The 26,971-nt window shown below is 37.8% G+C and overlaps 1 protein-coding gene across 3 annotated transcripts in view; it reads left to right on the forward strand.

The window, feature by feature from the left end:
* Positions 1 to 26,971, forward strand: part of PPP1R9A (protein phosphatase 1 regulatory subunit 9A) — a 129,309-nt gene that overhangs the window by 94,187 nt on the left and 8,151 nt on the right. The window contains exons 7-17 of one of the 3 annotated variants that reach the window (XM_053977638.1): positions 427 to 582; positions 5,921 to 5,974; positions 7,817 to 8,046; positions 9,412 to 9,508; positions 9,638 to 9,809; positions 13,984 to 14,141; positions 14,712 to 15,012; positions 19,114 to 19,201; positions 19,302 to 19,379; positions 22,560 to 22,758; positions 25,327 to 25,446. In XM_053977638.1, coding sequence (XP_053833613.1) covers positions 427 to 582; positions 5,921 to 5,974; positions 7,817 to 8,046; positions 9,412 to 9,508; positions 9,638 to 9,809; positions 13,984 to 14,141; positions 14,712 to 15,012; positions 19,114 to 19,201; positions 19,302 to 19,379; positions 22,560 to 22,758; positions 25,327 to 25,446 — 1,653 coding nt within the window. Of the gene's footprint in view, positions 1 to 426; positions 583 to 5,920; positions 5,975 to 7,816; positions 8,047 to 9,411; positions 9,509 to 9,637; positions 9,810 to 13,983; positions 14,607 to 14,711; positions 15,013 to 19,113; positions 19,202 to 19,301; positions 19,380 to 22,559; positions 22,759 to 25,326; positions 25,447 to 26,971 lie in introns of those variants that run through there. The other 2 variants (XM_053977655.1, XM_053977648.1) reach the window with 2 other exon arrangements.

Genomic DNA, 26,971 nt, shown 5'->3' on the forward strand with positions numbered 1-26,971 from the left:
GGATAATTACTTCATCCAGATGACTTTACTAACAAATAAACAAGATCCTGTTGGTTGTATTCTGTGTTTTTCCTGTTTGGAAAAGATTCTTTGTTAAATCTGAAATAAATTTGGAGAGTTCTTCCAATGGAAAAGAGGTCTCACTTGGAAAAGGATGAAACCATGAAAATACAGAGCCAGTAATGCTTGAGAACTGAGTTATTAGTGCTTAAGACACTGTTTTCTCTTCAGTCTTAATGTACTGAAATACTACTGTGGAGTTATATTTTTTCTGGTAGAATTCATCAGTACTGGGGTTATAGCTAAAGACAAAGATAACCTTTTTGTATGCAGAATGCTGTGATTGCACAGTATGTTAATTACACTTTGAATAGTCTCTGCTTAATAAGAGGATAACTGGAATTTCTTAAATGCTATAAAATTAAGACAGGGGAATATGCTACAGATGAAGAAGATGAAGACATGGGACCTGTCCTTCCAGGAGGTGACATGGCTATTGAAGTGTTCGATCTCCCTGAAAATGATGACATGTTCTCCCCCAGTGATGTGGACACCAGCAAACTTGCTCACAAATTCAAAGAAGTAAGTTATACATCAGAAAATACTCCTGAAATACGTCACTGAACCAGATTTCTAATTATCTCACTGCTTGGGGTTTTTTTCTCTTGAAAATTGGAGTGGTTTTTAGGTTTTTGTATGCTTAGTACTTTGAAATAATTCAAAAATTTCTGCTTGAAAGAAGTAGAACTGGCCTTTGGAGATATTTTGGCATCAGCTTTCAGGTGACTGTTGTATTGTTGAGGGCAATTTATAAATTAATTTTTCAATACAGGAGTTATTCTGCTTCAGCACTTAGTTTGACCACATAGAAAAAGTGCAAGTTAGTTCATCACTAGCAGGGTGCTGGGGTTTGGGGTTGGTTTTTTTTGGCTTCGTTTGCTTTGGTTTGCTTTGGTGTTTTAAGATTCCAATAAAAGGTGGTTGGGAAAACCAAACAACAAATGTTAAATTTCAATGAAGAGAGACATGTGAAACTCATCCTATGCCATTACACAGTAACTCATCAGTGTACAGCCATGTCATGTGTTTGGCCATGTATTTAGAAAGATGCTCTACTGGGGAAGCAGCCATACTTCAAAAACCATACCAAGTTCATGGTTAGGGAGTACAGCATCCACCTCTACTAACTGTGGTGTTCATTGTGGTCATTGAATTAATACAATTTCACATACCAAAGTGTGGAGGGACATTCCTTCTGTATTTTTAGGCTGTATACTTTTGATGTGGCTTCTTTTTAAACTTTCCTGAATTCTCATGCAAATAAAGATATGAAACAATGGATGTACCTAAGCTTACAGTAATGGGCTGAGTGATGGCAGTGAAGAACTCTTTTTTTTTTTTTAAACACAGGGAGATGGAAGTGTTGAAAGTAGCCAGAACCTCATAGGAGATTTAAGCAGCAGAACCTGGGCCCAGATAGGAGTTTTAAAATACCAGGACTGCCTTTTTATCCTTCTCCACATATCCTCTTGCCTTCACTCAAACCAGATATTTTATCTTGCATATTGTTACTACCCTCTAATGAGAGTCATGTGTGGCAAGTAATCAGTCAATGAGCAACCAATCTTTCCCTTTTCTTCTGATAGCCTTTGTAACCATTAGGTGCCTGCTGTTATTCATTGTTGGTTCCTGAAAGTTTTTTACACTACTTAAATTATTATTTTCTCACTCCATATTTTGAGTTTCATGCTCTTACACGAATTAGCAGAACATTTCACTTAATTTTCTAATATTTTGCATCATACATAGAATACATAGTCTCAAAGTGGTGGGAAGATGTTACCATTCTTCATGTGCCAGCGAGTTTTCCAAGGCTGTGCAAAACACAGGTGCAGTGATGGGCAAGGAACTCACCTTTGAATGAACCCCCTTTAAATCTGTGCTTGAATACAGTTTCCATAAACTCGGGCTATTGCCATACTTGAGCTTGTCCAGACTGATTTGAAGTTACTTGCAGACCTGTCTTCTGTAAAGGCCTTAAAACGCTGTTTTAGAGACCAGATGAAGGTACTTTGGGATCCTTGAGTGTAAGTGTAGATGAGAGCCTGAGAAGAAATGCTCCTGCCTAAGAGTGGGCTCTTTGAGCAGCCCACGCAGTTACTGCTGTTCTGAGCACGCCACTTTTGTTTCACGGATTGTCATTAGGAGTACACAGCTGCGTTTTGTTGGCTGATGCTGAGTGAGTGCATGTATTTTTCTTGGTATTTGCCCTGAATTCTTTCAACACTGGAGGACTTGTTCATGATCACACTGCACAAGCCCACACAGTGTTTTCTGGAATTGTATTTAAAGAATAACTGTTCTTTCTTGTTCTTACTCCAGAGATTAATGAAAGTATTAGGCAAATGGGTAGGACATAATCTTTAAGCATAATAGTTTGACCTAATTAGTTGAATTCGGTCTTTGCAACAAAAATCATGTTCCCATACTCTGAGAGCACTCTTATTTAAAATGCCTTGCTTTTGGAATGAAAGTCAGAAGAGAGATGGCCATTCCTGGGTGAATCACTGTACTTTTGAAAGTCTTGTTTTCCTGGCTGTAAAGCAGGAAAAATAGGACTGATTTTTCTTAACTGCTTTGAGAGAAAGAGCTAGAAATTTTATTTTAGCTGTGATGATTGAAGAGAGACAAGATCTGTGGGGAGAAGGGACATTTATGTAAGAATTCATTATTTCATATTTTAATGAAATATATGACGAATGGATGATCATTATATGCAAAAATATATAATGATTACATAAAAATTGTCATGGTGATTATTAGATTCTATTGCATACTTTCCTTCCCAGTGTACTCCTGACATTTTAGCATTTTCTAGACTTTCATCCCATTCTACCTTTTGCAGTCTTGATGAATTAAATCCATTTTCTCTCTAAAAGTTACCTTTTATAACAAGTTGTATTGTTTTGTAGAAAATTAATCAGCTGTTCAAGACATACTTGAATAGGAAATGTGCCAAAAATTACTCAAAATCTCTTCGTTAAAGTGAAGCCTTCCAAATTTTACTTTGACTTAAAAGCCAAAAAATAAAAAAATAAAAAATAGTATCTGCCAAGAATTTGTCTGGCATTAAATAGGACATGGAATAAAGATTTCTGGTCCCCTGTTAGTAAACTTGCTTAAAAAATTTTAGCTATGGAGTTCAGATTTTCTTGCCAAATAATTGACCTTGCCTGTTGTTTAGTCTAACCTATAAATGTGTTAGCATTTCTCATCTATTCTACAAGCATAATTAGTTCTTTTTTTTACACATTTTTCTGTTAAGCAGAAAAGTGTCTTCTTTCTTCTGCCTCAGTGGGATCTGCTGTACCATGTACTGATTCAATGATCTGACTGGGTACTCAGTATTCATTTTTAAAACTCAATAACAGAGAGCACAAAAATAACTTTTAAAAACCATCTGTACCTGAGCAGCTAGTCATTTATGCAACCATTTGGAGTTTATTTGTATGTAATAATAAGCTCTTTAAGTGCTCCGTATGGATTTGTGGGGTTTCAGAAGAGATGGGAGTAGACTGTCAGCAGGTAGCCTAAGGCTTTGAGTCTTGGCTTTTTGATATCATTATGAAGTCTGAAAAGGGGAAAATCTAGCTCATCCATTATTCCCCTGATTTTATCTCATTCCAGAACAGTATAGCAGAAATAAGCAAGGGCTGGGCATTTTATAAGCACCATCTTGTTTTGAGATGGTTCTTTACTAATTTGTCACTATTAGCAGGAATGCAATGGGGAGAAAAAACAGTTCTCAATCTCTGAAATTGTAGCTCAAAGGTTGGAATGACTGAGCTCAAAACTTGCAAGTAACCTCATGCAAATGCTAATTGAAGTATCTCCTTTTTTTCCTCTAATATGTATATAAAAACGTGTGTGTCCTTCTCAGCTTCCTGGCCTACTAGGTGCAGTAGCTTCACTGGCAACTTCTTGCCATTACACCAGCTCCAGGGCTGCCAAGTGCCCTGTTCCCAGCTGCACTGGCACCTCTCCGTCCTGGAGCAGTAGCCCTGCTCCCCTGTGATCCATAAGTTACCTGTGTCTCTGCAAGCTGCTGTGGTCAGGTTTCTTTTGAAATGAAATCTTACATCTGCTCTCACTGAGCACAGGAAGAGTCGTAGCACTTTCCAGTGCAAAGTCAAAAAGTGAGCATAAGTAACAGATGATTGTGGGGACTAAAAGTTCTTACAGTCTCCTCTGGAAACCATGACCAAGAAATGAGTGTTGGAAGGAAGATTCCTAAATGGTGAATTGGTGTCTCCTTATTCTGTCCAGCATAAATTGAGGAATTCCCCACCTCAAAGGACTAAGTTTATTCAGTAGATTAATTATGGCTGATTTGCAAACTGTATCTGAGAGTGTGTATTTCCTATGCCACAAAAAGCAGCATTCAAGAGACTTCGTGAAAAGGGAATTTCTAAATTGGTTTAGAATTTTTCAAAAGATACTTGTACTGGTCAGCTCAGTGATAGCTCTGTTACTTTGAACATTATTCCTCTCTTTGAGAAGAATTTCTCCTTTGATTAATTTGCACATTTTCTTACTAACAGCTGGTTCTTCAAGAATGTAGCCATTGCTTCACCAGAGGTGTTAGTTTATGGTTCAGTACAACGACCTCATATACTCTATTAGTTCATATAAACTATTCCCAAAAGCTCATGTTTGTCTTGTAAGAGAAGTAACCTGCATGTAAAACATGCTTTTCTGTAACTATTCATTCTATTCATAAATAATGGACAATGCCTTATCTCCAGTGCAGTGCTGGCTCAGGCTGTAATTCACTTTTTGACCTTGCCCTCAGCTCCATACCCAACGTACCCAAGTCACTGATCCAGTGTGAGGTTTTGGGGCCAGTCAGTAGTTTGTCCATGCTGCCTGCTTTAAATAGTACAGCAGCAGGGATTGGGGTGCAGGCCAGTATTGGGTACATGTGCATGATCATTTCCATTTGGATTTAGGGTTATGCTGTTGAACTGTGGTTCAGTTTTGTACTTCAGAGTGTTCCTGAAGCCTGTGAACAGCAGACCTTTGTGGCAAAACTAAAGGTGCTTCAGGACATTGCCTAATACACTCAGAGTAGTAGACTGTAGTAGACTGTCCACTCCACAGGGACAGACTAATGTAGGTTAGTACAGAAGAAGTCCCACAGCAGGTGTTGCAGGTGGGTGCCAGGTCCTCCACACCAGCCCTTTCCCTGTACAGATCCCCTGTTGTTGTGGCTGCTTGGTGATGTAACTACCATCTTTAGCACACTGCCTGGGCTGTTAATCTGCTTGCAATCACTTTGTTGCTTGAATGCTGTTGCTGTTATTTACACTTTCCTTGTTTAACTGCCCTCAGCTGAGATTAGCTGGCTTGTGCAGAGTAACTCCAGCTATTGGTGAAGGATAGCATCAGTTTACCTTTTTTCTTGCATGAAATAAATGTGTGGAATCTTCCCTCAAGGTTTTCCTGATTTCTTGAGTTGTTAAATCACTTATTTCCATATTTGCTTATTTGTAATGTGCCTGCTTTAATCAGTGCAGTGGGACTTTCAGCACTGGGACATATTTCACATTCACATCAGAGGAGAGCAAAGCCCAGCAGGATAACATCTAATTTTTTTTAAACATAAGACATTTGGTTTTGCTAAACAGATTGGATGTTCTGATTTGAAATTATGAGTGGTTAGACGGCATCCTATCTTTAATTAGGTTGCACAGACTGAGTCATTTTGCAAGCTAGACATTTTAATTTACAATCTACTGCACTGCAGCACTCTTCGGGGCCTTCTGCTATGTAATAAGGTATTCAACTTGCAGCACAGGCTTTAAAAATACCGGAGTACTCTCTGTGACTTCACTTGTTTATTTTATGTTTTCAATTCTAGTTGCAAATCAAACATGCAGTTACAGAAGCTGAAATTCAGAAGCTGAAGACAAAGGTAAGAATCAATATATAGTTAATACGTAATGGCTTTTTCTTCATGCAAAATCAGATCTGAAGATGTATCTTTATGTGGGTGGAGAAGTCACCATGCTTATTAAAGGCTGATTAAGAAGCACAGCGGCTCAGCTAAATCTTGTCTTGGTGTATATTCTTTGTTCCAAGTTTCGAGGAAAAATCTTAAGTGCTGCTATTAAAAGAAAGTGCCAACTTTTGTAGCTTCAGTTAAACATATGTTTTAAGGGGTATCATAATGACTAAATGGCAGATTGTTAGTTTTAAAATTCTGATGCATTTTTTCTGGTTTTAAAATTATATTTGGCTTGAATATCCAAGTTGAAGTTAATACATTTTTATTTACCAGTGATCTTAAAGTATCCCTACGCTACTTTCAATCATGGACATTTTTTAAAAACCTGATTTTTTAAAAGGTATTTAATAGAAATTATTTTTATATGCAGAAGAAAATGTGTTGTTTCATATTGTTGCAGTTCTTTTTAAAAGATAGTTTAGGAAGGAAAAATATGATCCGTTTAAAAGAAAACATTATTTCACAATCAGTTGCTAGTTGATAAATTAAATTTGCTGTAGCAATAAAAAAACAATTGGGTTTTTTTGTACTAGGGTAACCTTTATGGGAACCTAACTGATTATTCAGTTGTTCAGCAATACTAGGTTTTATAATGACAACCTTCTCGTTGAGTCTGAGTACATTATAAGGGACATAAAAATAAGAAAAAGAGAAAATTGTACTTCATGAAAAGATTTTTGATTATTATTTCTTTCCAGCAGCATTTGCACTCACTATTATTTTGTATTTTGCATAGTGTTTATCAAATCTGCATAAATTACTGTTAAAAAAAATTCAGAATGCAACTGTTTCCTGTAAGGACAATTTTTCTTGTCCTGTTTCAGTCCAGAAAGCCAAAAATCTTTGCTTCCTCTGTTTTTCAGTTCCAATCTAGCAACTGGAGCCACAGTCGATCCCTTGGGATTGTGCCAAGGCCCATTGACTTGATGGCATCAATGTGTGGGTGTAAATATTCCTCTCTGCAAATCCATTTGCAGACTTAGGGTTAATGTGCCTTATAGTGTTGAACCTTTTTACCTCATCTTTTCAATAGAGCTGAAGAAAATGTGACTAATTTAGGTATAATACTAATAAAGCTGCAAACAAGTTAATTTTTTTGGTGTGTATCATCCATAATGTTAGCAGAACTGCCTAGAGCAAATTAAGAACTCTTGATAAATAAACAGGGATGTTAAGGCATATTTTGTTTACTAAATTATAGGAGCTAAATCCCACAAGATGCTGTGTAACCCTACCCTTATCCAGTGACAAACACTGAAACGTGCAGGTAGCTTCAGTTAACAAATGAGAACACTAAAACAAAACAAAAAAATCTGAAATCAAATTCTCCCTCCTCAAAATAAGAAATGTCATCATTTTCTCAAAGTGTGTGAATGCTTTATAGTACCTGAGTCACGTGCACAAAGCAAAATGCATCCCATGTGCTGGCTGATTAACCCTGCAGTTTGCCTGAGTACTCCACTATTGACATTTTTAAATGTCAGCCAGTCAAATAGGTTAGTATAACCCAGAGAAGCATAGAGGCTGTACTGGAACTCTGAGCAAGAACTCTGCTTGGGTTTATGAGGAAGAATAATACATGTATCAGCCTGTTTTCTTTGTCCTGGAACACTGTTCCCACTGCTAGTGTATTGCTATCATGGTTACTGATTTACTGATTCTCTCTATTTGTGTTGTTTGAATTAATCTTGAACTATTAGGCTGCACTTTGCAGCTTTTTATGGACTGCATCTCCACTCCTTTGTTCAGCTGCAGGCTGCTGAGAATGAGAAGGTGAGGTGGGAATTGGAGAAGACCCAACTCCAGCAGAACATTGAGGAGAATAAGGAAAGGATGATGAAATTAGAGAGTTATTGGATTGAGGCACAAACCCTGTGTCACACAGTGAATGAGCACCTCAAGGAGACGCAAAGCCAGTATCAGGCTCTGGAGAAGAAATATAACAAGGCAAAGAAATTAATCAAGGATTTTCAGCAAAAGTAAGCAGCTACACCAGGCTCAGCAAATGACTTAGTGGCCAGTTAGAAAACATGTATGTGATATATTTTGAAATATGAAACCCATTGTTAAACACCTGTAAGGTAAACACTATTTTCCACTTTTTTATTCATGAAAAGCATGGACTCTTTCTATTGTGGAAAAATGCTAGTATTCAAGCTGTAGTCATACTGTACTTGAATAAAGACTTAGTCTGTAATATTCCAGGTTGGTATGTTTCAGAATTAGGAGGTAGCTCGATGTAATTGCAAACAACTAAGAGTAATCACAGTAAAGCATTTGATTAGCAAAGTTTGCAGCAATTTATATGGGTATTATATCGTCTGGATTCATTCCTGCTGTGTAATTATGTAACATCAAAAAGAATATTGTTTTGTTACATTTTACATTTTATTTTTCTTCTTCTTGTAGATACCAAGAATATTTGAGCTGAATTGAGCTAACTGATGATTTCCTGGCCCCCTCTGTTTCATGTGGTCCCCTCTCTCTGGTGGCTAGCAAGAATAATAACATCTTACATTTCTATAACAGCTTCCATTCCCCAAATTACTTTTTTTTTGCAGCAGCAGTTATTTCATTTTCTGCTGAAATACACTTATTTAAAGAGGAAAATGCAAAGACATACAGCAATGTCAAGTGATAACTGGGATTGCAGAAATTAATATACTGTCCCATTAAAAAGGGGGTTAGATTATCAAAATATCATTACCTATTTTGGAATTTTGTGACTGTTCCAAAGCTAGTTTGTATCCTGTGTGCTTTCTATGACAAATTTCTTTGATATTCAAAATAAAAAGAGATAGGGCAAGTCACTAGAATGAGTTTGGATAGCTTTCTATTGACATTCTGCTTTATATTAGTAAAAGATCTAGTCAGTTGTTTTTAAATACCTCAAACTCCTTAACTGATGTAACATATTTCCTTTAGAAAATTCAATTTGTACCTGCAAACTTAGAGTTTGTCCATTCTGTGAAGGAGCACGATCATACTCTAATAAAACAGAGACTTTGCTCTATGTCCTACAACACAGAACAGCATAAACTAAGCTACCTTGGTTTTGTTATAAACACAGATTACAAAAAGAAACCAGTTTAACTGTTTTGATTATTAGTCAGAACTGAGATTTTTTTTTCTTCCAGATAAGTTGCTCTTGCCATTTTTATATGCCTAGCATATTCACTTAGACTAATTTCTTAGGGTTTGGTCCTGATTGCAGTTTCATAGTTCTTACTAAGTGAGTGATAAATTATTTGGTAAGGACAGATTTTTCTGATGAGTAGCAAAACATTTTTTTTTCACTCTGATTGCTTTGATGACTGCAAATACATCCTTTTTTTTCCCCTAAGAGAATTTGACTTCATCAAACGCCAGGAAGCTGAACGAAAGAAAATAGAAGATTTGGAGAAAGCACACCTTGTAGAGGTTCAGGGCTTACAAGCTCGTGTGAGTAGCATTTACTCTTGTATTTGGAGAATGAGACAATTCTGTGTGATATTCTGGAAAAACAACATCTAATGGGGAGGGCGTATTGGGGTGAATATTGTTGGTAATACCGCGTCGTATTTCTTTCAGATACAAGACTTGGAAGCAGAAGTTTTCAGGCTAATGAAGCAAAATGGAAGCCAGGTTAACAATAACAACAACATTTTTGAAAGGCAGACATCTTTTGGAGAAGTTTCTAGAGGAGATCCAGTGGAAAATCTAGATACTAAGCAAGTAACCTGCCTGGATGGCTTAAGTCAAGGTTTGTTTGAACCAAACCATAACTCCTATGAATCACAGAATCATAGAATAGTTTGGGTTGGAACTACTTAAAGATCATTTAGTTCCAATGCCCCTGCCATGGGCAGAGACACCATCCACTAGACCAGGTTGCTCAAAGCTGCCTCCAACCTGGCCTTGAGCACTTCCATGGATGGGGCAGCCACAGCTTCTCTGGGCAACCTGTTCCAGTGTCTCACCACCCTCACAGTAAAGAATTCCTTCTACATATCTAACCTAAATGTCCCTTCTTTCAGTTTGAACCATTACTCCTTGTCCTGTCACTAGAGTTCCTGACAGAGTCCCTCTCTGGCTTCCCTGTCGGGCCCCTTCAGATGCTGGAAGGTTGCTATGAGGTTTCTGCACAATCTTCTCATTTCCAGGCTGAACAGCCCCAACTTTCTCAGCCTGTCTTCATGGGGAGGTGCTCCAGTCCCCTTATCAACATCATGGTCTTCCTTTGGACTTGATCCAACAGTTCCATGTCCTTCTTAGCCTGGGAGTCCCAGAGCTGGATGCAGCACTCCTGGTGGGAGCAGAGGGGCAGAATAACTTCCTTTGACCTGCTGGGCACCCTGCTTTTGATGCAGCCCAGGATTCCTAGAATCTCTCATATTATTTATTTCTCTGTTAAAAAAAAAAAAAAAAAAGCAATACATTATGAAATGAATTCATTTCTAGCAAGCACAGAGGTGTTTTATTAAAATTGATATTTTAGCAGTCATTTCATGTGTGGACCCCAACAATATTTCCTTGCAAACAAATCCATATGAATTACATTTTTAACAAGTTATGTGTATAAAGAAGAGCTAATCCTGCTGAAGTGGTATTAGGTGATATGCAGACTTTGTGCAATTGGTTTCCACAAATCTTCACAGACCTGTTTTTGTTTCTGTCAAGTGTTAATTTTAATGAAATCTCTGAAGTTCAGAAAAGCACTCAAGATGACAAGAAAGTCTGTATTTCTGCCATAGAGACTCATTAAGTGTTATAAAACATTTAATACTTAGCAGTGCTGTTAACACAAATCCTTCCAGTAGTTTGTTTCAGGAGAAGAAATTATGTCTTCTTCACTTGACTCAGAAAAATGATGCTTACATGTACTGTTGTAACAATGTCAACACACATCTATGGCTCAAGAGCTAAAACCCAGGAATTTGTACATGTAAAAAAAAAAAGAAAAACTTTAAAATTAATTCTAACAAGTTGGAAGTTCTTAGTACAGTATTAAAAATCTGCATGTCAATGCTTCAAAATTATATTTTTTAATTTATGCATTTGCATGAAAATTTTCAAAGGGCTCCCTTTTTTCATTCCAAAAATGCTTTCCTGGAGAAATGTCACCAGTGTTAATTATTTCTGAGTGTTAGACTAGATGATCTCTAAATTTAAACATCCAAGTTTAACCACATGAATACAAGCACAAATTATTTGCTAGGAAAAATTGGTAATGATTTTTTGAAAGCAGAAGCTGCATAGTTAGACCTTCGATTCCAGGCTGCATTTGTAGTTTTAACAAGAGGAAAAAAACTTTGTTTTTAAAAATAAGTATATCTTTAAATATGCTGCAGCACTCTTTGACTTCCATATACCTTTTCCAGTAAATTCTGTGTCAGTTTCTGAGGTTTGTATCAGACTCTAACATAGTGATACTTGCTTTGCAAAGAGCCTAGGTCTCTGCATCACTCTTGTTTAAACCTGTTAAGAAAAGAACTTGCCATCAACCCATGGATGTTTACAGAGGAGCTGTAAAGGGCAGGGGAGTTGTCCACAATGGACAGCTGGACATGAGTAGAGTCGCTCTGGTGCTGTGGGTTGTGCACACTGCCTTTGTGGCATTCACACAGGTGCTCCAGTCTCTTTTCTGGCTCATGTTTGGCAAGTATAACACATGCTTCGTGATCAAGCCTTTGCATTTGGTTCCTGGGGCAGGACTGCATGTAGACAGCCACATCCCAGAATTTTGTCCAGAAGTTTGCAGATCTGTTTTCCAACAAAAAACTAGGGTATGTAAAAATACAATATTTGAATTAAAATTGTATCAAGTATGTTTTTGTTTCAGTGTGATCTGAGGTGTTTATTGCATTCTTGCATGGTTGGAGACTTGGGAAGAAGCAATGGATGCAACCTGATGGTTGCAAACATTTGAGTAAAACTGTTCCTGATGCTGCCAGTGCTCTGGCTGTGTTCAGCATCCTGCCAAGACTGCACGACTCCTCAGGCTGTAACATAACCTCACACTGAGCTTAAGGGGCTGCCAGTAACATTAGTGGAACTTTAAAAGAGAAAATCAAAACTACCGTGGCCCACATAATTCTTCCTTTGCTTTGCCAGGGAATACTAGACTATGGATTGTGTTTCCTTTACAAATATATGGTTTATTCTGAGACTGCAGCAGTATATTGTAGCCTTCTGGTTTAGTGATCATGAGCTGTGTCTGCAGTAGACAATCAAGCTGTTTACTGGCAGGAGTCAGTGGTTTGAAATCTAAACAGTTCAGTGCTGGGGCCAGCTTTGACAGTCTCAGACTTTGACATCTCTGTGCAAATTCCCATCCAAGCCACTTTATGTCTCTGCTTTCTGGGTGTCTTTGGATACCCAGGGATGCATCAGTTCACAGAAGGAGATTTTAAATTCTGTTAGCCTGTCTAATGGAAAAACAGTGGGAGTACAGGCGAGCTCTTTCCTGCTTCACAGTGGTACTGAAATAGTTCAGATGGAAGAACGTTGGAGTCAAGTGGTTGAACGTTTGGTGAAAGAAAGTCTCATTACATTGACTCTGAGAGTGAAATAAGAACTATTATGACTTTTATGTGAGAGATTTTCCAGACGCCCCAGTGGGTTGGGAGATTACTGCAGCATCATGTGAGGTTGTGGGTTTGTGCTGGGAGCTGTGAGGGCCAGCCACTCTCTGCAGAAGAGGTAGCTGGGACTGGGGGTGGCAGCACATGTGGCTGGGGTAGAGACAATCTGACAGCAGCCCAGTTCCACTGCAACAAAGCAGGGCAAGATGGGGTGGAGGAAGTAGTAATTTCCAGGCCCAGATGGTCTTTTGCTTTAAGAAGGCCCATATGAGCACTTCTGTAAATACCATTTGCAGTCCTATGTTTATAGTTTGCATAATTTCAGCAGTGAAATGAAGGGACATATAGAAGTCTGTACACCTGAAAGAACAAATGCAAGCAGTTCATGCTATGGCCATGTGTAGTTTTCCTGTGAAGTACTTAGGGCAGAAGCATCATTGCAAGTCAGACAATGCTAATTATTCTGGAGTATCATGTGAAGTAAAATTTAACTCGTATACACAGAAGAAAAGCAGAAATATCTGTAAGACCATATTTTAATTTATTAGTGTATTCTGAATGCAGTATATTGACAAACAAATGTATCTAATGGATTATGGTTTGGTTTTCACTGTAAGGGTTGAAAAAATTGTTGAAACCGTAAGAATCTATTCTTTTTCTAGTATAAAATACAAAAGCACCTTTTAAAATGTTTTTAGTCTTAGTCACTGCAGCTTTGAAAAATGTTAAATTTGCTGCAATACTCATATTTCATCGAGTGGATGATTCTTAGCTAAGACAGGTACAGCTATGTCAGTTTTGGCTGTAGAGGCAAGTCATGTATGAAGTCTTCAGTATACTTTGCTCATGAGACATTCAGGAATCAGGTGTCTTTGAAGCCAGGCAAGTAAGATGGTTTCATTGTTCCATTCTTTTATATTAAATACTTCTCCAGTTTTCACGTATCATACAATGATGTTTGTGCCCTGCTGGAGGGGAACTCTCTGCAGGCCAAGCACATGCAACTTCCTCTGCGGGAGTCTAAGTGGATCTACTTTCAGGGCTGGGTTTGTGTGGTCATCTCTGTAACAGTGGGATTGCTTAGTTGAATTCTTAAATATCTGCAGTTGATTTTTTGCTATGCACTTGCTGCATCTGTACAGATAAACTTGTTCATGCAAATAACTTTTTCTGGGGGTACTATAGGAGTTACAAAGGTACAGGTACCATTAAAATGTATCTTTTCTAATCTAAATTATTCTATGACTCTATGCAAAGTGCATGTGCTTGCAATTGTTTGTACATTTCCTTCTCTTAGGAAAAAGTAATGAAAGATACTTCTGTTAAACAGTTTCAAATCACATTTCCATACAGATTTCAATGAAGCAGTTCCAGAAACAGAGAGACTGGACTCCAAAGCACTGAAGACTCGAGCTCAGCTCTCGGTGAAGAACAAGCGGCAGAGGCCCTCCAGAACGCGGCTGTATGATAGCATCAGTTCAACTGATGGGGAGGACAGCCTGGAACGAAAGGTGAGAAGGGCTCTACCCTCTCTTTCCAGCTTCCTGTGGAGTGCTAGATTGCCCCTGCAGGTCATTTTAGCCTCTGTCTTTATCCTTTCATTGTAGCACAGGCAGTATTTATTCCTCTGTGGCCAGTCTGCTGTGAATGTACTTGAGTGATGTGCAAGTCCAGTCTCCTTTTGAGTCAGCACACCTGTTTTTTTGGTTCTGTTGTGTTTTAACTGGAATCCTGGTCTTTTTGATTTACATATGCTTTATAACGCAGAGGGTCTTTTCATTTATGCAGGAGCTGAAAGGAGCTTGAATTCTGCATTTCTCTATTTGTTAATTTATTACAACAATTGATACAATATTTGCTCATTGTTTTGTCCTATTCTGACTTCATCTGAAAGCAGATACCAATAAACAACACGTGTTGTACCAATAAACAACATCAAAGGGTAATGCCTTGAACTGCTACAGCATTTCGTACAAATAGAAAGCTAAATAATGAATAAAAGAATTGCATGTTCAAAGTAAATCTTGCTCTGTTTGCTTACTAAGTGGTATAACCTGCTTTATAATCTCTTATACCAACAGCCATCACACAGTTACAGTAGTCCCATGCACATTTCAAAATCACCACTGCCCTTATGCATGAGAGCATCCTCACCAGCATCAGATTCTGGTGCTTCCTCCCTCTCCCCCGTGGCTAGCAGTGCAGCAATCTCACTTGACAACCTATCTGAAAACCAAGAAGAAGAACAGCACCACAAGGGAGGTGTCCTTTCCCCATATGCTCGGGGGGACACTCCACTTTCCTCTCCTTCAAAATCTGGGCACAGCTCTGAAGCATCTCCTTTGCATCACCCAGCTGGCAGGAATATTTTACAGGATAAAGGTATTACTGTTTCTTTTACAATAAATTGATGCATCATTTTGCTCACTTAACAGCTATCTACTTTATTATCTTTTGTTGTGCAGTAGTACCTTAGCAACTAGAAGGTCATCCTCTTGTAATTTCTTTTGCCTACCTGGAAGTCAAAAACTTTAAAATGTCTTGTATGGTGGTATAAGAAAAAGACAAAGTTTAAAATGGGATAGGGAACTGCTTACTTTCTTTTTTTCAGGCTTTCTTGGAACTCACTGAAAAAAACAGGAGGAAATTGCCCTTAAGAAAATGTTGTATTGTGTTTGTAAAAAAAAAAAAAAGTTTTTTGACCTTGGGACACCTCCATATTAGAAACATGCTTAACACAGTGTACTTACTCAAATAATGTGATTTTGGCACTGCTAAATGATTTTTTTGGAGGGTGCGGAAAGGAGTGTAAAGCAAGAACAGCAGATTGCAGCTTTTAATTGCTAAGAGGAAGCAAAGTCTAGGTTTAATGACAGGTTAGTGGAGATTTTTCATTTACAGAAAAAACCAAAGTAATTTCTTGGGGAGATTGGCCTCACTGTTACTAATTTGATTCAGACTCTTGAAAGGCTAGGTGGATAAAACAGGATACAATCATATGTCACTCAAGTAAATGTCTCAGATGCCAGTTTATTATAAGAATTAACAATATGATATGTCACAGAACACTGAGCTGTCCTTTTCAGATGCATTTCAAAGTCAGAATTAACATATGACACCACTTCAGCATTCTTAGCAATTCACTTTGCATTCTGTCACATAAGTTAAAATGCATAATTAAAAAATTGTTCATAAGTGGGGTCTGCAGGACGAGGTATAGATAGGTTTATAACAGACTTTGGCATGCTTGAATTAACTGAAAAGAGCAATTTATTGAGGATTTGTGTTCGTGTGTCTGACTTGTTACTGATTTAAACCCTGCTTCTTCTTCATCTTTATGCAAGGCTTTCACATAGGTTCATAAAAGACAGCATTATGAAACTTTACTGAATTTAGGATAGGTTAATATATTGAGAGAATTTTTACATAAGTTCTGAAATTGCTACTTGTAACTAGGTTAAATTGTTAAGGATTCCAAGTTAAATTCAATATTTGAGTTTTGCACGTAAAAAGAAGGGTGTGAATATAAGATAGTGCCTTTAGAAACTCAGCTTGAATGTGTGATTGGTTTGTTAGGGAAGTTCTAAATCTTGCACTTCCAACCTATGTATGAAAAATACTTTGATAAAAAATTGGTAGAAACTAACCTTGTAGTGCAAGGAATAGGGCATTGCATTCCGCCCACTGTGTCACACTTTCCATTTTAGGTTTGAAAAACAATCTTTGTCTAAATATTGCTGTCATGCTTTCCTCATTGTGACTGTTAAGTAAACAACCAATGCTTTTGGGTGTGTCCAGGTTCTGCTGAGTAATACATAAGAATTAACCAGAGCAATATAATTTCAAGTAAAAAAAATCATATTTAGTAAGTCCTACTAAAAAAAGAAACATAGTAGATCAGTTGTTTGGCATCAAGTGTTGCAGCAATGCTATTTTAAATGATTGTTAATTTGTCTGTTAAACTCTTACAGCTCAGAAAATAAAAAAAGACATTGCATTTTTTTTATGTGTTCAGGTGGGGTTTTTTAGAGATGGAAAGAGAGCACCTCTGTGGACATGCACATGGCCATGGGTTAGTCTCTCAATAGCAGAAGTGAGCATTAGCAAGCTCACATTTGTGTTTTCATCTTTTTTTACGAGATCCTGCAGTGTTGTGGGAGGGGCTGGAGTGGCATGAGGTTAGTTTCATTGCAAAATGATGAGCTTAGAACCACAGCTTTTTCATGTATATGTGATGACTTAATTTTCTTCAGTTCTGCCTGGTTTGTGCAGTAGCATCATCCTTTGATAAGGCAGCGAGGTGACTGCGGTGGGCAGTGCTTGCTGACATGAGGCTGCTGCAAGTTCTGTGTGCCAGTGGGCAGGGAGACTGGGGTCTAGTGTCTTCCACATCCATCAGCCACACATTACTGCAGCTTTCAGCTGAGGTGATGGATTAAACAGCTTCTGTGTGATTTATTCTGAGAAACCAGCTTTCCCTTATTTTCTCTGAAGAATTTCAAGGAGCCGGGGAAGATGCACCAAACCAGGGTGGCCAAAGTCCTGTCCTGCCCAGGCAGGGCACCTACAGCTCTGGTTCTTGGTTGCTGCCATGTGCAAGCATTGAATAATTCCTGCATGCAAGACCCTGTAGATTCTGATCCACACTGCCACTGAGGCTGGTTTTGGGACCTAGGCTATCCGTGCTCTATTACATCACATAGTCAGCACAAATATTCTTCTCAGCAAGTCATCATTATTTAAAGGGCTCTGGCTGGCCCCAGCTGTGTGGGAGGGGGATCATAGGGATATAAGAGCTTGAACAAGAAATTTGCCATTCTAAGTAGCTGCTGTGTATTCCAGCTAAGCTCTCCAGGCTTGCTTTTTCTACTACAGCAGCAAAACATCCATCTACTAAATGCTTTAATTATTTGCCCAACACAAAACCACTGGACTTTATAATTTCTTGACTTTCATTAAGAAGTTTCTCAAAAAAAAACCCACTACCCCTTGCCCTGGAAGCCACTTGCCTGTGAATAGCTAGTATGAAAATCAATGTTGCAAGTTTTAATTCTTGTGACAATTTTGGCAGTGGTTAAATGAGATGCATGCATTAAGGGTGAAAGAGAAACTGTTAGAAGAAACAGGAAAGAAGTGTGCACAGTGTAGGGTTGATGCAGAGTGTGCATTGCCTAAAGTTCTCTACCTCCTTGGGTAGTGGATTTCTTCTTCTGAGACTTCATCTTGCTTTTGTCATTCTTCATATTAATTTCTTTTGTTTTCTTTTTTGGAATGGAATTGCTTGTTAGTTGTTCTTGAAACTTATATTTTTTTAATATAAAGACTTACATTGGTGGAAATAGTATGGCTTTTAGTGTGGGTATTGCAAAAGGCTTATTTTCCTACTTTTCAGAGGATTTGAGAACCCATTAATTGCACATTAAAATTTTTGCTCAAATGAAAACTTGGGCAGATATTATCTACAAAACAACACACAAAGTTCTGTACACATAGTTGACTATCCTGTGATAGTGCTGTGGTACTTTGGGCTAATTTTGAGGGTTCAGTTTAAGTCAGCAACACTAGGAGAAATCCACAAACCCAGCAGTGCTTCCAGTTGAAAGTTGTGGATGCCTGAGGTCACATTGCAAAAGCCACCAAACCGCAAGTGACATGAATGACTGACCTTCATTTGCTTCCTCTAGGGATTTGGGAACACTCTTTATGTTTAAGAGTCACAGTGTCTGAACTTCTAAACACACAGTAGTGTGTTTTCTTTTAGCTTCCCTGTAGATTTCACATGATGTTTGCCAGACTCAGATTCACTGTTTTGGCTTTATAGGTACTGCAGCCTGTTTCCTCTTTAGGATTTAATAGCATTGGTAGAAGAGATCAAAAATTGATAGATGCCTCAGGGCAAATTTATTAACTAAGCTACATTTAGGTTTTGGGGAGGGAATGGTTGTTTGTTTTTTAAATCAGAAGGGTTAGATTTTAGGTTACACATTCAGTTTAACAAAGATGTTTGGGCTAAACTGATTAACTATTTCTTAGCATGCCTATCATAAAAGGTACCCTGGGCTCCAAAATAGAAAAAAGAATTTTAGGAGTAATTTCGGAAGTAAAGCATACATACCAAATGAATTCTGTACAAAATAAATGTAAGCAAACTGCTGCTGAATTTAAAAATGGATTCACTGGAATGTTTGCCTATAAATACTTTGTGTTGTTCAATTTATTATATATTAATTAAAACTCAATCAATATTAACTTTTGATTTTCTTTAATTAAAATTTTTGTGTGTTTTTGAATTCTGAAATTATTTATCTTTATTCCTGTTCACATCATCTTCCTAAAAATGAGAATTCTCCTAATTAAATTGTGTACTCACACACATGTACATGTATGGGTATCTAATTATGAAAAGATACATAAAGTATTCTGGATGGAAAGTACCAATTAAAATTAATAATGTACATTCTTCCATGTACAAATATATCCTAGATGGTGCCACAAGTGCTCAGGCAACAAGAACAACTAGCCCTACTATAGGGCATACAGAAAAACTAAAGAGAAAACTTGCAGATCTTGGGTAAGCATTTTTTATACTTAAAATACATTTTCTTCTTCATTAAAAGGATTGAAAGTAAATTTTCTAAGATGTTTCCTGATGTTTTCTAATATTCTTACAGGGCTCCCTTGAGAAGGAGTTCAAGCAAGGGCAAGAAGCGGAAAGAGAAAGAAGCTATTAGGGTGGCCTGTGGCAGTAGGTATGGGTGAGAGACTGGGGATGCCAGAAATTGTGTGCCAGAAACGCTGGAAAAACCTAATTATCCTAGTAGATGGAATATTTACAGTCCTGCTGACTTCATAAAGAAGTGTTAAGCTTTGAGATAACCTGAGATTACAAACCTAGATTCCTTGGCTCACAAAAAACTGACATATAATCTAAAGATACTTGGAGGTTTATAATGTCATAGAATCATAAAATTTCTCAAGCTGGCAGTGACTCACAAGAATCATCAAGTCCTACTCAGTCACTGCTGCTGTTGCATCCACTAATGGGATTTGCAGAAATAGATTTTCAGAGCAGCCCTACAAGATGCACCCAGTCTGTTAATAATGTCCATGAACCAGAAACCTGGGCAAAATTCCACATATTATTTTTTTTAAAGCCACCCCAAGTGAGGTCGAGCAGCAGCTGTTCACTGCAGCCTTGCAGCACCCACACTAGTAATGCTTTCAGAAGGGTTTTTTTTTTTTTTTTTCCTGAAGATAAACATCTTAAGTTGAAAAATAGGGAAAATGCTGACTGCATGTCACATCAAGAACTTTCAGGCAAGGAATTGTGAATTCCTTGTGAGATATGATGAGACAACTTCACCAGCATCAGAACTCTGAATAAATAAATGAATGCTACAACTACAGGAAGCAATCTCTGCAAAAGCTAGTGTAGATTTTTACTGAAGGCCTCTCCTTACATATGAGTCTGACAAGATCACAACATGATACCTGGATCCAGGTGTGAAAGACAAAATAAAGTCAGGAGGGCTAAGCAAACTTAATATGTTCCAAAAGTCTAGAAAGGACATAACAACTCAAAAACTCTGCACATAACACAGTGCAAAAAACCTACATGATAAAAGAGCTATTGAAAGAAAGCAAAGTTTGACTGCTATTCAAAAAAACATTGTGGTGGGAAATCCAGTGCAGCCATTTGTGCAGTTCTACTGACAGTCTGCTATATGGAGAGCCAGTGACAAGTACATTGTGTAGCTCCATAAAATCAGAAAAGCAAAAGAAACCTTCCTTAGTCCCTCAGGCACACTGTGCTGAAATGCAGTAGTCTGTCTCAGCATACATTTGTACATTTGTATTCTGCAAATATCTGGCAGAATCTTCAGTGATCTTAGGCAGCAGTCATCACCTCTCTGCTGGTGTCAGAAAACCTGTCCCAGTGCGTCTGCTCACAGCTGACATGGAGTCAGTGATACTTGCTGCTGGGTTTCCCTAGTGACAGGGAGAGGTTTCTTAAAGAAACCTCTCTCTAAAGAGATTCTTAAAATCTCTGCACTTTATGTGGCTGTGAGGCAGCTATTGTCCTTAGCAGGGTATTAGACATTATGCAGCATTTAGATACCAAGCCACAGGGTGGGGGAAATGAATGTATACTTGTTTGTAAGACCTTGAATGACCCTTATGCCAACACAGGATGTTGCAGATGTTTGTGAGATCTTACAGGTGTCTTCTTTAGAGAGAACAGATCTCAGTGTAGAGATTAGTTGCTTATTAGTCCATGTGATAAATCAGTTGTCTCGTCTTTAAATATTTCTTTAATACAGTTCAATAACTCAATTACTATTTGCTAAAAGCAGAGTTTAATACTGCTTTCAAAGCTGAAGTTTGTGAGCGTTTGTCATTCTTACTTGACCTCTGTTAACTGGAGTGTAACTCTTTCAGCATAACTTTTTTAACAGGCATTTCCACTTCTTTTGTTATTAACTCCAAAGCATTTGCCTCCCAAGAAATGTGAGGATGTTCTCTACAAGTCCAAAGCTGTATAAGCTCTTTGAAAGAAGGAAGATGAGGAAAAGAGAGCATCCTGTTATAATTATGTCTGTTACAGCAGCTGATTGATGTAGAATTAATCATGTTGTCAAATGAGTGTTGCATGCATTATTTTGCCATTTCCAGAACATAGCTCTCAGGATATGTAAATAAATCCCAAGTTATTTTCTGAAACTACCACTAATGCTACAGATATGAAAAAATACCCCATTTAAGTAAGGAGCAGATATTTCCCTGCCTGAAGTTAGGTGACTTGGGCAACAACATTTGTGTTTACTTTATATGTTTAAACAAGATTAGAGGATGAGAAGAAAGTAAAGGACTGGGTCAGATGCAACAGCCTTTCTTTTAGTTGCTAAACGGAGTATTTAGTTGCTAAATGCTAAATGGATTGTCCTTCTGCTTCCATAGATGGGGGTCCTTTGACAGCCTCATTTTCATCCATACAGAAAAGAGATTTCACAAAATATGTGTTCTAGTATTATGTTATAATGATTTAGAAGCTGTCCAGAAGGAAGATGTTGAGGTAGATGTACCTATGCCCCATTTACACATGGCTGCTAATAGCAGTGGGATTTTAATACCCTGAATAATATATATGTTGATGTAAATAATATGGTTCTATGACATATGCATAAATTTTGGAGGCAGACACTTTGCATAATTATTTCTAATTTATGTACTGTACTAATGATATGTTATATATATATTCCTTATATATAAGGAAATAAAATTTAGGCATAACATTATAGGCGTTATAATTTAGACATTACCTTTGACTTGATTACTGCAATCTTTGTTATTAAAAAGAGAGGATCTGATAAAGTCCCATAGGTGTTTCTTTCATTTTTCTCCATCAATATTCTTAATATTTAATTAATTTTAAAGCAAAATAATAGTGTATTTAGCTGTTGTAACAAAGGAACATCTCCATAGATGGATACAGATGCATCTGACTCATTTTGCCTGTGCTCAAAATCCAAGCCAGATCTTCTCTGGGTCAGTGCTGAGTCTAATGATTTAATCATGCTGAGATACCACAGGGGCTCAGAAATGCACAAACACAACGTGTGGCTTCTTGACAGGAGCTGGTTCTCATCCGAGCAGTGGGAGTATAGGCATTTTCAGCTGGCATCTGTCTCCATTTGCTTGGTGTACGTTGTCTTAAGAAAGCTTGAGTTAGAAAAAGAATCAAAAGAATATGCTTATTTTTCTTGTACTGAAAGAGATATTTCAGGCATGCCCCTACCAGCTGCATGCCACTCAGTTCTTTAGTCACAGCTACAGGGAATGTCACTCTTTACAATTAACTGCCTCTGTGGCATTTTGTTTCCCGGTCTTTTATAATCTAATGCATATTCCTGCTCCTTTCTCTTAAACAGGACTGTCAGAGAGATGCTGCAGAAACCAGCAAACACTAAATCTTTAGCAGAGCGATCCTCCTCTCTCCCACACTGTGTACCATTCACATGGTATGGAGAGAGCGGCAAGGGATCCAATTCTTCCAGCAACCTGCCGTCGCCTACCAGCTCAACTGAACCTTCCTCTGAAAATTTAAGCCCAGCTAAAAAAGGGTCAAAGGTAGAAAATAAAAACTACCTTATTCCCACTGTGTTGAGTAGCATAATTGGCTTTGTGATTCTGGAAAAAAGAACAGGCCAATATGTGACTACTACAATAAACAGTGCATGGTGTTCATTGTACGGTAACAGCCCATCCAAACAGAACATCTCTGTCATTGTACCATTCCCTGTTCTACCTTTTTTACTCTGTCTTAATGTACATTATTCCAGTAAACTAACTGTGGTGTGCTGTACCGTAACAAAAGCAAGTGGTGCCAGTGGAAATCAGCATTTGGATCCACTGAACAAATGCTAGATTTGTGTATTCAGTTATAGATCTTCTCTTCATTCTTCAGGACTGGTAGTGGGAGTACCCATGTTCAAATGAGGTGTTTGCAAGCGAAGAAATGCTGTATGCTGTCAGTCATCTGCCTTTTTTCCCCCCAGTAATGAAATCTGTTTGTCATGCATGCTGGATGTTGGATTTAATTCTCTGTATGAAGATGTTTGAACTGTAAATATGAAATATTGCAATTTAATACATCTGTGTGATTCCTTTCTATGTGCATGAATGTTTCAGCATGACAATTCCTTAAATAACCCTTATTTATAGTATTATACTTGGCTTTCTCATGTTTGTTTTCACTTCTGGAAAATATTTCTTTGCCTGTAACTTCTTATGATTTATAGTAGTTGATTTTTTTATATTTGTCTGGTAAAAAGAAACAGATCTGGTTCTCAACTTTGTATTGGAATATGAATCAGAAATCTAATTTCTCTGTCTTCTACCACCAAATGCATGTTCATAATAGCAGCTTCTACAGGCATTTCATACTTTTTTGATGCCAAAAGCTGGTGATGTATTACTTCTGCTGTGCTCTTGGCTATGCAAGATCATAGCTGTTCTTGTGTTACCTGGCAGGGAGAGCAGCACAAGGCTTACAGCAGTCCAAATCAGCTTGATAGAGAAGACCACCAATGAAATCTCTGAACAGAAATTATTTGCTTACCTCTTCTCTTTTAGGGAAAAAAAAATTTAGACCCATAAATCCTATTTATGTATTTCAGCAAACATTGTTTAAATATAATTTTCAAATGGGGGAAAAAGCACACCCTTTTAGGTAGTATTAGGTTGAGGTTGTGGGGGCTATCCTAATTATTACCAGGCCTTGGCTATCTTGTGGTTTTGCTGTAAAAAATTAAATTTGAAAAGCTTAAAATCATTGTAAAGCTAAAGCTTGCAGAAAATAGAGGTGAAATAAAAATCAGAGTACTTAAAAAAGAAAAATATGTTTTTCACACAACAGGAGGTAGAGCTGTTGAACTCCTGGCCTAAGAATGCTGTGTGGGCTAAGGAAGCAGCTAAGGAAGCTGCTCAGATTTTCTTCTTCTCTATAAAGAGCTGGGAAAAACAGATCAGGAATTCTAAACGTAGGTGAGAGAAAAATGGTCACAAAAATATTCTTATGTTCTCTGTAAAGTTTGCAGGCTCTTAAATGAAGAGTTTCTGTACTACTATTCAGGCTTTCAAAGCACAGCGTGATACCAATATTTAGTTGGATTTCCAGCAAAACTAAGAGGACCAACACTTGATATTTTTGGAAGTCTTCCTGTTTACAGGAAAGAAAGGTCAAGTATTTGAGGGGGGCAGATAGAAGGTTAACTTTTTTTGTGTTGTTTCTCTTGTTTCAGTTTCTAAAGTGAAGGTCAAAGGTGAATTGGATTTAATACTCATTTAGATGTTAGAGTAGAGAGTAGAGGTCTCTGTATTGTCAAGTGTGTATTCAAGTTAAATGGAATATCATGGTGTCCTTAATCTTTGATATATTTTGTTTTTTTCATTGTTCTCCCTCTAGTGTGAAATACTTGTTAATTTTTGTCATATTCTAATGGCAGTTTTGTTGTATTCCTGAAAAATTTGTGCCTGCTTTTGCTATTATTTGCTGTAAGATGTGATGTGTCTCACTGCATTGTTAAGAAAAAACAGGGTTTGTTTTATGGTTATTAGTTCAGTAAATAATATTCAATATCCAAAGATATTTGTTACTTTCAGTTTCATTTTTTTCTAAAGGCACAGGCAAAGAGGGAGGATCCTTTCACTTTTCAAGGAGATTATTTGGGACTCAGAAGTGGATTCACAGCATATTCTCCTTGCTCTTTCAATAGGAGTTTTCACTTCTCTCTGTTCATTAATTCTCTGTCCTATTCTTTGTGCTGCTGCCTGTGCTACACTTCTCCTAAGTATTTGTAGGACAGCAAATGCTAGTGATTAACCTGCAGAAGCAGTAATTTAGCTCCAGGCTGAGAGCCAGCATCTTAAGAGTCTGGAAATTGCTTTTAGACACCTTTGATATTCATTGAGGCATTAAGCTGGCAAAGGTGTCTCACGGAGTAGAGAGTGGTAACAATACTGTGCATCCTGTAAATAGTACCACTATAAAACATTAGGCTTCCTCATGTGTATTGGTTTGGTAAACGATTGAAATCACTCCTGAGCTATGCCAACATGGAAAACAGAAAGCAAATTTCCCTTTTAGATGCATCTAAACAATAATTTGTTCATTCTTACTCCTCTTTTTCTCCGCAGAATTTCACATTCAATGATGATTTCAGTCCCAGCAGCACAAGTTCAGCTGATTTGAGTGGTTTAGGAGCAGAACCTAAAACACCAGGCTTCTCGCACTCCTTAGCACTGTCATCAGATGAGGTATGCGGATGTAATTGTTTAATTTGGGAAAAAGTTGTTTTCTTTTTCCTATGGAATCTCGCTTGATTGCTCAAATAATAAAGGAAAGGTTTTAGGCAGTAGGATTTGAGACAGAAATTAATCTTGGTTTCTAAATTTCTAAAGTATGTACATATGGACGTAGATGCAGATATAGATATAAATACACTAAATTAGGCCTGGGACAGTTTTGATATACCAAGCATACAGTACAGTTTGGTAAATGTAGTTGAGATGTACGGCACCTTCACCTACCCCAGTTTTTACCCTGGTAGAATGTGCATGCAGTAATTGTGTGTTACTGTACCTGAATGTGTGTGTATTGATTATAACGTGTATGTCTTAATCCACTTTGCATTCTTTGTGCTTGCTTTGCACAGTGGATTTGAAATCAATTACTCCAAACCAGAGTTTTTCGTAGAATGATAAAGTAAAAAGGCGTTCCTAACCTTGTAAACTGGTGACATATTTGAGCTGAATATAATGTATTGAAAATGCTCCTCTTAAGATATTAATTTTGTAACTCAGTTGTGGGTAAGGTTGTACAATTTGACAGTAGCTGACAGCACATCCTGTGGAGTCAGGAAACTTGTGCATTTGTTCTTTTACAAACACTCCGTAAGAACTTCACATTTTTCATGAGAGATTTGAGCCAAATTGTTTTTACTAGAGAGGGAGAACTTGAAGTATCTATAGCTTCTATATCATTTTTTTTGTTGTTTTACTGATAGGTAGGGGTTTTTTTATTGCCTGCATGGTTTACTTGGGTTTAAAGAATGAGAGCTGTTCCGTGCAACTCTATTTCCCAAACTGCAAGTCTACAAACCAAACCATTCTTTTGAGGTTGCTTTTAGTGCAGGTAATTAAGGGCAAAAATTTATAACAAAAGGAGACAGCACAAAGGTCTGCATATGCTGTAAATTACGGCAAATAGCAACGTCATCACTCACACTTTATTTAGTGTTAGTACTTTCTTGATAATGCGCTTCATTATCTTACCATATTTAATTCCCCGTATGTACTTGATTGTGGCAATGTCCTGTTCTGAGTGGTATTGAATTAAAAGCTTGAAAATCCTTTTATTTTGCTTGTTCAGCTTTCTACTTTATTACTTCTAAAATGCCAAGCCTGAGCAGGTCCATAAAAATGAATGCGTTTTCTCCATCCATGTTTGCTGTGTGCCAAATTGCTGCCTCCAGATGAGGCAGCATCTTTGGCAAGAGCTGCCCTGGAAACCTCCCCGGCCACCCTGGGCAGGGAGGAGGCTGGTGCTGCTCCTCAGCCTTCCACAGTGCATTGCTGCAAGCACTCCTCCGCTCTGGCTTCCCGAGGAGCCCCATCAGCATTTAAAGAAAAAGAAAAAATGGAAGGGTGGGGAGGGAACCCAGTTCTTGCAGTCGGTTCTCCTCTAATTAAGGAACTTTTGGTCTTGGAAATTGGAGCCATCAGAGAGGTTCCCACCAGTTCTAGGGTATCAGGATCAGGAACTCCAGAGGGGTTTCATTGA

Source organism: Vidua macroura, chromosome 1 (genome assembly GCF_024509145.1).
Source record: "Vidua macroura isolate BioBank_ID:100142 chromosome 1, ASM2450914v1, whole genome shotgun sequence".
NCBI lineage: Eukaryota > Metazoa > Chordata > Aves > Passeriformes > Viduidae > Vidua > Vidua macroura.